The sequence below is a fragment of the Rattus rattus genome, chromosome 5 (genome assembly GCF_011064425.1).
Source record: "Rattus rattus isolate New Zealand chromosome 5, Rrattus_CSIRO_v1, whole genome shotgun sequence".
Classification (NCBI taxonomy): Eukaryota; Metazoa; Chordata; class Mammalia; order Rodentia; family Muridae; genus Rattus; species Rattus rattus.
The window spans coordinates 158,414,201-158,428,932 of NC_046158.1; the positions used below are offsets into that span (position 1 = coordinate 158,414,201).

General features: G+C 44.6%; 1 protein-coding gene across 1 annotated transcript in view; it reads left to right on the forward strand.

Annotated features, from left to right (window-relative positions):
- Positions 1-2,638: 2,638 nt before the first annotated feature.
- The window catches only part of Rtel1 (regulator of telomere elongation helicase 1), a 33,814-nt gene continuing 21,720 nt past the window's right edge, over positions 2,639-14,732 (forward strand). The window contains exons 1-8 of the mRNA XM_032904982.1: positions 2,639-2,760; positions 3,713-3,965; positions 5,013-5,211; positions 5,527-5,620; positions 6,133-6,214; positions 6,345-6,405; positions 7,753-7,828; positions 10,086-10,170. Coding sequence (XP_032760873.1) covers positions 3,864-3,965; positions 5,013-5,211; positions 5,527-5,620; positions 6,133-6,214; positions 6,345-6,405; positions 7,753-7,828; positions 10,086-10,170 — 699 coding nt within the window. The 5' untranslated portion in view covers positions 2,639-2,760; positions 3,713-3,863. The remainder of the gene's footprint in view (positions 2,761-3,712; positions 3,966-5,012; positions 5,212-5,526; positions 5,621-6,132; positions 6,215-6,344; positions 6,406-7,752; positions 7,829-10,085; positions 10,171-14,732) is intronic.

Genomic DNA, 14,732 nt, shown 5'->3' on the forward strand with positions numbered 1-14,732 from the left:
TGTTTGAGAGCAGACCTTGAGTTCTCACTAAAGTCAAGTAAAGAAAGTTCATGAGCAGCTGCTTTGGGGATGCTATTCATGGACTGAAAGATTACAGATCAGAATTCTTTACCGATCTGAATTTACTCATTCTGACTGTCTAGGAGAAGTCCTGCACCTCAGAAGGATACTCAGTCATTCAACAGGTATCTGCAACACACCTGCTATGTAATGAGGGTTGGCATACATCAGAGAGAAGAGGACAGGGAATGTGCCAGAGTCCTGGTACTTGGCAGCTGCTGGCAATGAGGAGGCTCCTAGAGACAGATACGGGTAGATCCAGTCATTCCCAATCTCCCAGACCTCAAGGTAGGTATTAATATACTCCTGAACACAGTATACTCCTTACATCAATGTCTCTTTAATCTGTTCTTGTTAGCCTGTTTGAGCTCCTTGCTCTCTGGAAGATTTGTTATGTCCATGCCCTATAGCTAGCAACATAGCTTTTCTCATACTTATTCCCAAAAAAATCTTCATGGAAGCCTTTTCTGGCCTCTAGTCAAGGGAGTCCTTTAATATTATTTCTCTTCTTCATACTTATCACAATCTTTAAAAGAAGATTTACTTAGTTATTATATATAAGTACACTGTAACTGTCTACAGATACACCAGAAGAGGACATCAGATCTCATTATAAATGTTTGTGAGCCACCATGTAGTTGCTGGGATTTGAACTCGGGACCCCTGGAGGGGCAGTCAGTGCTCTTAATCACTGAGCCATCTCTCCAGCCCCTATGTATCACAATCTTATATGTAGTTGGTTCACATCTACCCTGTGATTGAGATAATGTTTTACTCACAGAGATCCCTTGGAGTCTGCCAGAGCAGACACTGAATCCAAGTTTGTTGACTTGGCTTAGATTCTTTTGCATCCTGAGTAAGACTTTCTATATCCTTCCTCAGTTTACCTACCCCCTCTTCTCTCAGAATAGATTGAGGAGAAGAAATTCCACATGTATTGTCACTAGAGATGTTGAGAATCAAAGCATGGGTTCTGGTAGTTCCAACAAGCTGTGCTTGGAAACTAATTCTAGATAGATCAATTAAGTAGACAATGGTCATAGTGAAAGTAGAAAAGAATTTTTTTCAATGTGGCAACATTAAGCTGAGGGACAGTGAAGTCCATTATCTCCCAAGTGCTCTTCAGGGCTCTGACATATGGTTTAGGTTTAACTAGAGGACAAGACGTGTGCATTACTAAGCAGTCTTGGGTCCTAGTCATCATCTCTAACTTCAGTCTCTCTGGCAGAGTGGTCTGACAAGTTGTCACAGCTGCATAAAAATCTCCCTCCCTGAGACGAGTCCCTTCTCTGTCTGGTACCACTTCACTCTTTTCCTTCCTTCCAACTACCGTGCGTGCGTGTGTGCGTGTGTGCGTGTGTGTGTGTGTGTGTGTGTGTGTGTGTGTGTGTGTGTGTGCTTCCATTGTTTAAATGGTCTGGTAGTCAAAGGGAAGATCATTTGTGTCTCTTTCCAATATATTCATTCCTTCCAGGATGGTTTCACTGGACGCTGTGCATGCTGCCTCAGAGCACTATATATGTGCTGTGGACCTAGACTTGTCTTGATATTGAACCCAGACGGCACATGAATCAGCTTAGGTGTCAGCTTCACTAGTAGCCCAGAATGTTTTGCTTGGACTTGGTGCTCATCCCATCGTGTGTGGCCTCCCTCATTTTCAGCTCCCCAAGGAGAGATGAGGGTCTGAAAGAAACCTATAGATGCGCCAGAATGTTCTGTAAATATGTCTCACATGCATGAGTATGGGCATATCTGTGGGAAACTACCTGGGTATTAAAGAGAATCTCTGAAACAAGTATCTACTTGTAGGGGAGAGCCAGCCACTGAAACACCAATTTCTTTCTGATTCCTATTGGGATTGCCTGAAACAAACACCTCTGATGTCAGGATTGCCCTGAAGGACTTTGCAGCTCTCTCTTTCCTGGATTTCCGTATTGACTGTCAACTAGCACTAGGTGCTAGAGATTTAGAGGTCCTCACCTGACTGATTGGAAAATAAGCTGGGCCAGGGTAAGTGAAAGAGGAGGTAGTTAGAAATATTAATCAGGGGTCTAGGCAAGATGCAGTCATTTAATGGATTTTATATAAAAGTGATAGGCTCATACTCCAGCTGTGAAAAGATGCCTTTTGTGAGGTTGAGGTCAGTAACCACAAGAAAGCTTAAGATTTGTGCAGTTGCGCGGACAATGTAGGTTGCCTGGCCAAATGAGCTAGTAGAATCCAGAACACGGAGCTCACAATGCAAAAGTGGGAGATGAGTGGCTGGGCGGTGTACGCCTTTCATCCCAGCACTTGGGAGGAAGAGGCAGGTCAGCCTGGTCTACAGAGTGAGCTCTAAGGCAGCCAAAGCTACACAGAGAAATCCTATTTCGAAACAAACAGAAAGAGGGGAGACAAGCGAAACTCTAGACGATTTTAAGTGCTCCAGATAGAATACACATATGAGGCCAGGTCTGCTGCACAAAACCCGCAGGTTGGCATCCAGAGGCGGGGGAACCGGCTAGCCTAGAAGTTGGGGAACACGTTTCCGCCCGGATGCAAAATAGCGGACCGGAAGGGAGAAAACGGAAGTGTATCATTTAGGCGGGGCTACACGGATCTGCCCGCGAAGTTCCAATCAGCAGACTGCGGAGCACGCGGGGGTCGGCGTCTTTACAGTTGTTTGACTTCGGATTTTGCAAGGCACCCCCACCGAGACAAGTGAGCTGAGAGTCACTTCCCAGTTTTATCTGAGTGGATGGAGGTCATAGACCACGCTCTCGCCAGTTCTGAACCGGCCGTGGTGCATTCTGGGACCGGGGGCTCTTGTTCCCAGTAGTGTCTAGCTAGAGGCGCCTCCCTGGGAATAGTTCCTAGACAGCTGATAGACTTTCGCCTGTCATTGGACATGGAGGTCTGGGGAAGTTGTGACTTGCGGAGGGCTGCACAGATAAACATATCATGATTGTTCTTTGCTAACTTGTTTAGTTGGTTGGTTTTGCGAGACAATGTCTCTGTGTAGTCCTGGCTGTCCTGAAACTTGCTCTGCAAAACAGACTGGCAAGAACTCAGAGAACCAGCTGTCTCCTGAGTGCTGGGAACAAAGGCATGAGCACTACGCCCCACCTGTTTAACTACTTTATTTGCATTTGGGTGCCCACCTGGACCGAAAGGTGCACGGCTCTGATCTTAAGAGCATCAAAGGCTGGAGGCACTTCACGCTTCTGTATTCGGGTCCAGGCCAGGAGGTTCTTAGTCACATTCTTTTTGAAGCGTTGCAGGTAGAGTGCTGACATAGTGCTTGTTCAGACACCTTGTTTTGATAACTAGATTGGTTTTGTTTTGTTTTGCTTTGCTTGCTTTTCAGTCTAGGATGGAATTGTGTGAGTCAGGAGATCAACTTTACATCTCTAAGCTCCTTTTTATTTTTCGAGACGGTCTACATAGCCCTGGCTGTCCTGGAACCCACTGGATGTGCTGGCTTCGAACTTAAGAGATCCCCCTGCCTTTGCCTCCTGAGTGTTGGAATTAAAGGCGTATGCCACCATGATGGGCTCCAAGCTCCTTTTGATAGGGAAATAACAGATTTTCTGACCCCACAGGAACCGCTTCTTAAAATAATTGGTGTAACGGTCTGTGACTACAAAGGCATTTCTTCTTGTCTGTGTTGTAGGGAATTCTTGCAGAGAGAAACCTGGTGCCACATGCTGCCAGCACTTAACCTGGAGCGGCTGAAACACTGAGATGTTCAGAGGGTTTTTTCTGACAGACCCAAACAGCCTGCATCTTGGCCTACCACCGTGTCTTCCTCAGTATAGGCTGATATGCCCAGGGTAGTCCTGAATGGTGTGACAGTGGATTTCCCTTTCCAGCCCTACCCATGCCAGCAGGAATATATGACCAAGGTGCTAGAATGCCTTCAGAAGGTAAAGTTACAAAGCCCAAGACATTAACCTAGGGAGGGGACAATGAGGGTGTACCTTCAGCAAACCCCTACGCCCTACCCTTATCCATTCCAGACAGGGTCTGTCTGCATTCTTTGGTTGGAGACTATAACAAGTGAATGAAGGAGATCATTCTAGAGAGTAATAGCTTTGAGAATGTGTTGCTGTCCTTTCTGAGTAGATGGTGTTTGTGTTAAGTATATTGGATAAGGAATAGGTATCATTTGGGCTCTGGAATTCCATTTCCATTCAGAGGAGCAGGAATATCCAGCTTTCACTGTTTTGGGAAAATGTTTTGGAATGTTTTAAAACGAAACTTTGATTTATTTTATTTTTGAGACAGGATTTAACTTTTAGCCTAGCTGTCTAGATAAGCCAGGCTAGCTTCCAGCTCACAGAGATCTGTCTCTGCCTTCAGAATGCTAGGGTTAAAGGCATGTGTCACTGTGGCTGACTTTGTGTTTGAGCCTTGAAAAAAGTCTTTAAATCTTAGGGGGTGTGGGGCACTTAGCTTTCTACTAAGTTTCTTGAGGTGCCCTCTTGTGTTTGAATCACCTTTTTCTTAAATGTCTTGTCCAGGCATCCATCTGGGAAAGAGGACAGTAAATTGTTTAAATATGGTGCATGCCTGTATCCAGAATTATAGAATAGTTTTTTTGTCTTGAGACTTGGCCCCTAATTAGTCATCTGATTATTTATATTAAGCTGAAATATTCTGTCAGATTTGGAGTAATGTTGTGAAATTATTTTGCTAATGAGGGCAGTCTTTGTTGTCTGAGATGGCCTCTTTACTTAGCCCTGGCTGTTCCACAACTTACTATGTAGATCAGCCTGGCCTTAAACTTACAGATACCTGCTTGCCTCTGTGTACCACTATACTTGGCTAATGAGGACAGCTTAACTTATGGCTTTTAGGGGAAAAGTGGAAAATGTCATGAACTAATTTTGTGCATCTCAAAGCCATCTGACTTCTCTTCTGTTTCTCCACACCCCTTGCCTTTTCCTTTCTTGTTGCTGACTCCATTTTAGAAAGTGAATGGCATCCTGGAGAGCCCCACTGGCACTGGGAAGACGCTATGCCTCCTCTGCACCACATTGGCCTGGCGGGAACATCTCCGAGATGCCGTTTCTTCCCTAAAGATTGCTGAGAGAGTTCAAGGGGAACTCTTTGCCAGTCGGACCTTGTCATCCTGGAGGAGTGCTGCTGATGCCAATGGAGACTCAATAGGTGATTCTTCTCTCCCCACTCTCACCCCCATCTCTTCTGGCCTCATGTGGAGATGGGAGGGAAGGGATAGAACCTGTGACAGGGCCAGTTCATCCAGGCTTTCTCTGTTCCTGGAGCAGAATTTAAGTAAGGAGAATTTTGTATCATCAATAGTCCTCACCTTTTTTTTCCCCTAGAATGAGGGTGCCACAGCAACCCACAATATCTAGTGTCAGGTTTGTAGACATCTACAGGGCTGAGTTATCTCAGTGCTACACGTATGAACAGGCATGAGGATATGCCTCACCGCTACTCCCTTTCTTTATACTTGTTCAGATTGCTACACAGATATCCCAAAGATCATCTATGCTTCTAGAACTCACTCACAGCTAACTCAGGTCATCAGTGAGCTTCGGAATACTTCCTACCGGTATGTCACACTTCAAAGAGTATCTGGGTAATGATCTTGGTTTGGAGCTGTACAGAGCCTGCTGAATGTATGTGTGTAGTATGTGGGAGGTGAAGACTGGTTGGTTTTGATATCCGTTACTGTGAGAAGGCAGCTTTGAACTTTGAACTTATGGCCGTCCTCGAACCCTGGGTTTCTTGCTTAGCTATCATGCTGCCTGTGGTTGGGGTCAGCTCTGGCTCCTCAAGGCAGCTACTTTGCTCGTGATGGAAGAAGAGTCCACCTTTATCGAGAATCCAGCTGAGTCTTGATATCTCGCTAGGGCTCCCATGTGGAAGAACTTGGACAGTAGGTTGCCTTGTCCACGTTTTCTTGTCATATCTGCCACATTCTAGCCTTTTCATTTCCTTCGTTCCCTAAGTTTTCTGTGTGCTCCTGTTTGTTTCCAGATGGCTCGTGCTGCTAGGCCACGCTGTAGTCTGCATGTTCTGAGGCGGCTCCTTCTTGACATCTTCCGTCCTTTCTTTTGTCAGGCCCAAGGTGTGTGTGCTGGGCTCCCGGGAGCAGCTGTGTATTCATCCCGAAGTGAAGAAGCAAGAGAGTAACCACATGCAGGTGGGCTTTTGGACACCTGACCTCCTGAGTTCTGGTTGGATGGTGGTACCTGGTTGTCGGGGCCTTAGGGCTGGGGGTGGCCCATTTCCCAGCCACTCGCGGTGAGCACTCTCTGCATTTCCTCTTACAGATCAGTTTGTGCCGTAAGAAGGTGGCAAGTCGCTCCTGTCATTTCTACAACAATGTGGAAGGTGAGACCAACTTCTTCAAGCCATCCCTGATGGCTGCTGCACAGTTCGGGTGAAGCCTGTGTCGTCTTCTAGATCAGTAGCACCACAACCTACCTGCTTTACCCCGTGGGACAGAGCGTGGCTATGTATTTGGGTGGTGTCTTTTGATCCTGAGGGGTTTCCTCGTTAATAGATGGAGAAGAGCTCGTGCATTCCAAAAGCAGTCAGGAATGGCTCTCACATTGGGCAGGCCGCCTGTTCAAACAGGGTTCACGTTGAGAACCTACTTTCCCATTGGCCCTGGTCTATTCCTGACAGAGTGGCCTTGGACAAGTTTCCCTAAGAACTTGAATGCAGGTGTCATTACTTGCAGCTGGGAGTTGAGCACACCTGTCTTCCTCTGAGTTTACTGCATCCCTCTTTTTCATTTGCTGACTTATGACAAGAACAGCTTCCAGCGTTGTGTCCCTCAGTGTTTTCTGTAACCTCAGGGTCATACATGTGTCTAACTGGCTGAATGGCCGGGGGCGTCAGCCTCTTTCAGATTAGAGTTCCTCTGTTTTCTACCCTAGGGTTGAGACTGAGATTTCTATGTAGTGTAGGAGAGTTCAGGCAATGTAGCTCTGGATCACTTGTAAGGCTTTGATGGTCTGAGGGTCAACATCATTGCCTGTTGCCCAGGGCCCTAGCAGTGACGCTTTTGCATCTGTTGCAAGCCTAAGCTCAGGGGAGAGAGTCTCTCAGCACCCAGCATCTTTGTTCCCAGCCTGCTAGAAGGATATGATGTGACATGGCTCTGTGGTGAGCACATCAGCTCTGTTTCTTCTTGCTTGCTTTATTGTCTGGTCTGGTGATACTGACAACTCTTGGCTGTCTCTGTGTGTGATCGTCCAGGCCTTAGATGTAGATTTGTACCTGCACCAGCCCTCAGGTCTCTCTAATATGGATATTGTGAATCTGGGCCTGGTGACCGGTTTGAAAACTCCACGATTAGAGTTGTCATTCCCTGTCCTTGTTAGCTTCCTAGTGTGGGACTGCGTTTCACTTCAATAAGCCGCACTTGGAGGCAAAGCACAGGGATACTAGGCTGTGTTTCTTCCTTGCCACTTGGGTACCAGCTGCTCACAAGCCACTCGGGAGGTGAGATGCAGCCTGAGATAGGGATCCCAGCCTGTGTTTCTCTGGACAGGTTGTGGTCTCTCCTGGGGACCTGGTCCACTTGGTAAGGAATCTCTCTGGTAAGTCCAGAGGGAGTAGAATGCCATGTTAGCTGCCTCATAGGAGCTCTTCTGTTTGGGGTGTCTCTTGGGGTCTTTGGATACTCAAATGGACCCTAAGCATCTGTGTGTACTTCTATCTTACCTGCAGAGAAAAGCCTGGAGCAAGAGCTGGCTACCCCCATCTTGGATATTGAGGACCTTGTGAAGAACGGAAGCAAACACAAGTGAGACCTTCTCCCAGTGAGGCCATGGCTATTTTGTCCTTCCTTGATAGACTCTCATCCTATGAGAAGCACAATACATTTACTTTTCTCTTTATAAAACTAACAGTGTAAAAAACTGAAACAGTTCTGAGGAATATAAGGTGAAAACTATGAAATCAGCTCTGTCCTGTCCTTTACTTCACCCCAGGATGACCATTGTGAGGTGTCTGCATGGAGAGGCTCAGTTTTGTTTGTGCTCATTCTCCAAGTGCTCTCTGGGTTGGTGTACCATGGATGACTGACTTTCCTTATGTGTATGTGAAGCTTAGCTCCCTTCTGAGGATAGTAAACCTATAGGTTTTTATTTGTTTTCTTTATTTGGGACAGAGCCTCATATAGCCCGGCTGACTTCAAGGTTTGCTGTGTAACTGAAAATGACCATGAAATGTTATCCTCTTTGCCTCTACCTCCCACGTACATCTATGACTTACAGTTCTGTAGACTGAAGTGGGTATGAGGAAAGCTTGGATGGCTAAGGCTGTATGTAGTTCTTGCCTGATTTGCGTGAGGCTGTGGTCCATTCCCAGTACGGCAGAAAGGAACGACAGATTGAGACTTGAGACTTTAGACTTTGTTATACCAAGGAGAAAACAAGCTACTTATCTACCTACCTATCTACCTACCTTTCTTCCCTCCCTCCCTACTCCCTCCTTCCCTCCCTCTCTCCTTTCTTTTCTCTTTCTTTCTTCCTTTCTTTCTTTCTTTCTTTCTTTCTTTCTTTCTTTCTTTCTTTCTTCCTTTCTCTCTTTCTTTACTTCTCTCTTTCTTTACTTCTTTCTTTCTTTATTTCTTTCTTGTATTTCTATGTTTTTTGTTTCTCATAACCTGTACCCAAGAATGGGACTGGCTTTGTTTGTTTGTTTCTTTTTCAAGACAGTGTTTCTCTGAGTAACCACCCTGGCTGTCCTGGAATTCAATCTGTAGACCAAGCTAACCTTGAACTCACAGAGATCCACCTGCCTCTGCTTTCCAAGTGCTTAGGATTAAAGCTGTGTGCCACTACCACCTAACAGGATTTTGTTTTTTTGGAGGGTGTTTTGTTTTTTTTTTTTTTTTTTTTTTTTAGGCAGGGAGGATCTCATGTAACACAGGCTGGCTTTGAGCTCACTGTGGCCAAGATGACCATGAATCCTCCCACCCCTTTTAAAAAATCTTTGTGTATGTATGTATGGTATGTATGTGGGTGTACAGATGCTGCACCATATGTGGCAGTCAGAGGACAACCTTGAGTGTTGGTTCTTGCTTTGTACCTTAAGATAGAATCTCTTTTCTCACTGAGAATGCTAGGCTGACTTGTCTGAGAACTTACAAGAATTCTGTCTCTGCTTCCCACCTCTCCGATATTACAATGTCTGGCTTTATATGGATTTTGGGGACCTGGACTGTGTTCTTCATGCTTCTATGGGAAGCACTTTACTCGCTGAGCTCTATCTGTATAGATGACCTTGAACTGATCTTTTGCTCTAGTGTTTGGGTGCTGTGGTGGTAGCTGCACCAGCAGGTCTGGTTTATATGGTTGTGGGGATTGAGCCCAGGGCTTTGTACATGCTAGGCAAACGTTGAGCTGAGTGACATTCTCAGACTGTTATTACTTGGGTATATATGTATGGATGGTTGGTTGGTGTGGATGTCAGAAGACAGCTTTGTGGAGTTGGTTCTCTCCTTCCAACTTTATATGGATTCTAGGAGTCGAACTGAGAATATCCCTGAGATATTTCCCTGACCCCATAAAGTTTTGGAGTTGGGTTTTTGTTTGTTTGTTTTTTGAAACAGGGTCTTACTGTGTAGTTCTAGGTGACCCAGAACTCATTTTTTTTTCTTTTTTTCTTTTTTTTTTTTTCGGAGCTGGGGACCGAACCCAGGGCCTTGTGCTTGCTAGGCAAGCACTCTACCACTGAGCTAAATCTCCAACCCCCAGAACTCATTTTTAAGATCAGGCTGGCCTGATCAGAGATCTACTTACTTCTCTCTCCTACATGCTGTGAATAAAGGTGTACACCACCAAGCACAGCACCCATCGTGTGAAGACAGACGATACCTTCACATAGTGAAAAACTCACATGGGCTGCCCTTTTATTCCATGTACCAATTTCTTTGAAGCTCTGTGTACAGAATGAGAGGTTCCTCCTTTACCAGAGGGCATAATGACTCATGTAATGGTTGTATCTTTTGGATACCCCTGTGAAGGGACTTACAGGTCTTCTGTCTTTTCCCCCAGAGTGTGCCCATACTACCTCTCTCGAAACCTGAAGCAGCAAGCTGATATCATCTTTATGCCATACAATTACTTGTTGGATGCTAAGGTGAGAAGCTGATGACTGACTACTGGTGTCCAGAGTTGTCCCTGGGCTTTGGAGGGCCACCTGAACCTTTGTTTATTAGGTCCTCAGAGAGAAAACGTGGGCAAGAGGCCTCTTTTTCATCACTGATTAGTCTGAAAACCTGTCCAGATGCAGTTGTGAGTAGTCCAGAGCTATGGGTTCTTTAATCTGAGCAACTAGGCAGGCTGAGCAGAATGAGAAGAACCTGGATTGTTAGCCTTAGCCAGTGCTTGCTGTTGGTCCTGATGATCCAGCTCTGCTACTTTCAAATCAGATCACAGGAAGTACCGAGGCGACCCAGGACTTGAGCATTTTTTGTCCTCCCTGATGTTTATCTGGCTGTCTTTTTGTTTCATTTAACATAGCTAGAGTCTTTTTTCTTAACATTTTTAAATTACATATTTAGTGTGTGTGTGCATGTGCATGAAGGCATGCACACTGTTTGTAGAAATCAGGATAATTTGGAGGAGTTAACTTTCCCTGCTAACACATGAGTCCCAGAGACTGAGCTGAGGCTTTCAGACTTGATAGCAAGTGTCTACCCACTGATCCTTCTTGCTGGGCCAATACCTGGCTTTTTTATTTTAAACATAGGGTCAAATGTATCTCAGGTTGCCCTCTAGCCTGCCATGTAGCTGAAGATGACCTTCCTGAGGGCTACAATTGTAGGTATGTACCAGTAGATATGTTTTATGTAGTGTTGGGTATAAAACCCAAGGCTTCATGCGTGTTAGGCAATCACTCTACCAACATTCTTGGCTTCTACAGCTGTCCACATGGACAAATTCAGTAACTTCTGGTGCCAGTAATAACCTGGTGGGCATCTTTTGCTTCTACTCCCTATGGTAAATATATATCAAGAACTTAAGAGTGTGGAGGTGTTACTTAGCCATCTCTTACAGAGCTTGATTTTAGTGTCTGGAGTTGGGGGAGTAGATAGCAGGAGATGCTGTTGAATGGCAGATGGAGGGTGGAGATAACTGGAGAGGACAGAAAGAGGGCCTCAGTGGATCTGGCGAAGACAAGACATGTACCTTTACCTGCGGAGCCATCTTGTTGGCCCCTAGTTGGCAGTTAGTCAGCACTAACCACTACTGTACTGTATTATTAAGTTATTGTGGTGTACACATCAGAGGAATTCCATGGAGAGTGAACTTTTGCAGTTTTTATGTTTTTCAAACCGTGGTGCTGGAATAGGTGGCTATAGACTTGGAAGAATGAGCCTTGGTCTTTCTCACTGCAAATCTGAATGCAAAGGCTGGAACTGAAAAGTTTTTGAACAGTGTCTCTGTGTATCCTAGTCTATCTTGAAGTCATTCCTCCTGTCTCTGCTTGCCTGCTGAGTGTGACACTGCCTGGCTTGAGGGTGAGGATTCTTATTTCATACTTATTCCCATATTGCTAATTATAAAGGAAAGTTAGGCTTAGCAGGGTAGTGGTGGTGCACGCCTTTAATCCCAGTACTAGGGAGGCAGAGGCAGGCCTGGTCTACAGAGTGAGTTCCAAGACTGCCAGGGCTACACAGAGATACCCTGTCTTGAAAAACAAAACAAGTTATACTTACATCAAAATTTCAAGCTCAGACTCTTTTAAAAGAATTAGGAAAATTAAGGTTTTATTATTTTGTTTTGAGATAGGGTCTCACTGTGTAGCCCTGGCTGGCCTGAACTCAGAGAAATTTGTCTGCCTTTGTCTCCTGAAATAAAGGTGTGTGCTGTCACACTCTGAGAGAAGGTTAGTATAAACTCTAAGTCAGTTTTTCCTTTCAACTGTATTAGGTTTTATTTTTTCTTTTTGGTTTTGGTTTTTCGAGACAAGGTTTCGAAACCACTTTGTAGACTAGGCTGGCCTCCAGCTGACAGAGATCCACCTGTCTCTGCCTCCCCGGTGCTGGGTTTAAAGACATGCGCCGTCACAACTGGCTTTATCAATTAAGTTTAAAGGAAAATTGTAAAGTACTAATTTATTTGTGTATGAGTGTATGTATGTATGTATGAGCCATTGTGCATATGTAGAGGTTAGAGGACAACTTACAATGCTTGTTCTCTCCTTCCATAATGTAGTTCTCAGAGATTGAACTCAAGGCTTGGGTGTTATATGCCTTACCTTCTAAGACATCTTGATGTTCCCACTGTTAGTCAGAAAAAAAATTTTTTGGCATTAATCCTAGTGGAGAATGGTGTATATATTTATTTTTTCAAGATATATGTATGTATACACATACACACACAAATACTAGGGTCAAACTTTATTTTCTATTATTGAACGTGCTACGTGGAAAAGTAAGTGATTTAGTCATTCATGCCTTGCAAATTTCCTTGCCAATGTGCTTATTAAAGTTATAGTATGTCAGAGTTCCAGTGCTAATTTAAACTGTGCATACATTTGCTCTTTGTTTTATCAAAAAAATAAATACGCAGCTATAAATATTTCAAAGTCAATAAAAACTTCAAAAAATTTTTTTAAAAAATTGAAACAAGCAAGTTGTCGAAAATGAGGAAATGCTGTAGCCTTTCAAAGGACCTGGACCTACAAAGAGACTTTCAGAATTAAACAGTCCAGCTCACTACTAAGAAACCAGAAGCCTCTGAAGTTACAGAATGGCCACTTCTGTCTGTCGGAAGGTATTTAACAGCTTTAGTCAAAAGGTCAATTTAGACCCAAAAAATTGGTTAATTATACTGCATTCTGATGGAAATGGCTGAAATTAAAGACACTTAAGGAATTCTTAGAGAATTAAAGGTCTCTGAACTTAGCCCATTGGTGGAGCACTTGTCTAGCATATGTGAGCCCCTGTAGTCAGTCCCCAGCACCTCATACATACACAAAGAGAAGCAGGCTGGCAAGATGGTTCTGCTGGTGAAGGTGCTTATCACCACGCAAGCCTGATGATCTGAGTTCAGTCCCTGAGACTACATGATGGAAGGTGAGAACTCTTGCATTGTCCTATGGCCTCTACCTGTGAACCTTAGCACACAAGCACTCTCCACCCACCACAAAGTAAATTAGCAGCAGCAGCAGCAGCAAACAAAGGTAAAAGGAAATTAAGGTGTGAGGTGTGGGGCAAATGTAAGCCCAGCTGCGGCTGGTGGATGTGTAGATCTTGCAGTAGCCCTGTCAACATAGTGTGCTAGTGGCTACCTTCTAGGGAGAAAAAGTCCTTAGTCCAGTGTACGTTGATATCACTATGCAGGTGAAGGCAGGTACCGGATAGAACAAAGCCTGCCATTGAATGAGAAGGAAGGATGGGCAGGAGAAAAGTTTTAGAGAGGAGAGGAGACCGGAGCAAGAGGGGAAGAGCAGCCTAGAAAAGATGGAGGCGGATGCCACGATTCCTCTCTGCACACTTACAGGTTGTTATGACTACTCTTTTTTTTTTTTTTTTTAAAGATTTATTTATTTATTATATATAAGTAAACTGTAGCTGTCTTCAGACTCACCAGAAGAGGGCATCAGATCCATTACAGATGGTTGTGAGTCACCATGTGGTTGCTGGGAATTGAACTCATGACCTCTGGAAGAGCAGTCAGTGCTCTTAACCACTGAGCCATCTCTCCAGCCCTGTTATGACTATTCTTAAGGCATGGATGTGTACAGTATTTTGTATGTCTAGATGAACAAATTATATCTTATCTAGGTGGTCGGTTTATATTCTTATCAATTGGTTGTAAGTTAATTGTGTGGATGTATTGTATATTGAACATTTAACATATAAGTCTGGTTGTTGAGTTCCAGTTTGTTGAGTCATGACTTAACTGGGTTGTTGGGAGTGTGAGCAGAGTCTGTGACAGGAAGCAGTGCTAGGCTCTACAATGCTTGGGGCTAGCATGGCGTGTATCAGGCGTGGTAACAACCCACCAAGGGGACAGTGTGTGAAAGTGGCTGACAGAGAAACAGCAGGAGCATGCGGATCCACGCGGATCCATGCAGATCCTTGCAGAGTGGTAACTTGCAGGAACCGGTCGTGTGCTTTTTTAAAAAGACCGTTACAATAGGCATGCAGTCACTGGAGTTTACTGACAAGTGGGAAGCTGGTCCTGGTATATGTACCCTGTAGTAGAAACTGCCAGCAAGGAGACCTGAGTAAGTCTCAGACACACTACCCAAGGCTCATTCTTTATGAGGGAGTAAAATAGAGTTTATATAATACCCACATCTGTCAAAAGCTAGATGCGGTGCTGGAGAGATGGCTCAGTGGTTAAGAGCATTCACTGGCTGCTCTTCTGGAGAACCTGGATTTGATTTCCCTATACCTACATGGTATTTCACAGAGCTCTAACTATAGTTTGAGGAAAATCTGATGCCCTCCTCTGGCCTTTGTGGGTACTGCATGACTATAGTCCACAGATTATGCCCAAAGGCAAAACACCCTTATACGTAAAATAAAAATTAATCTTAAAAAAAAAAAAAGGCCGTGTGGTGCTAGGCATGGTAATGTATTCCTGTAACCTCAGCACTCAGGAAACTGAAGCAGAAAGATCACAAGAGCAAGGCCACCTCAAGCTTAGTGAAAGTGACTGACAGAGAAACAGCAAGAGCATGCG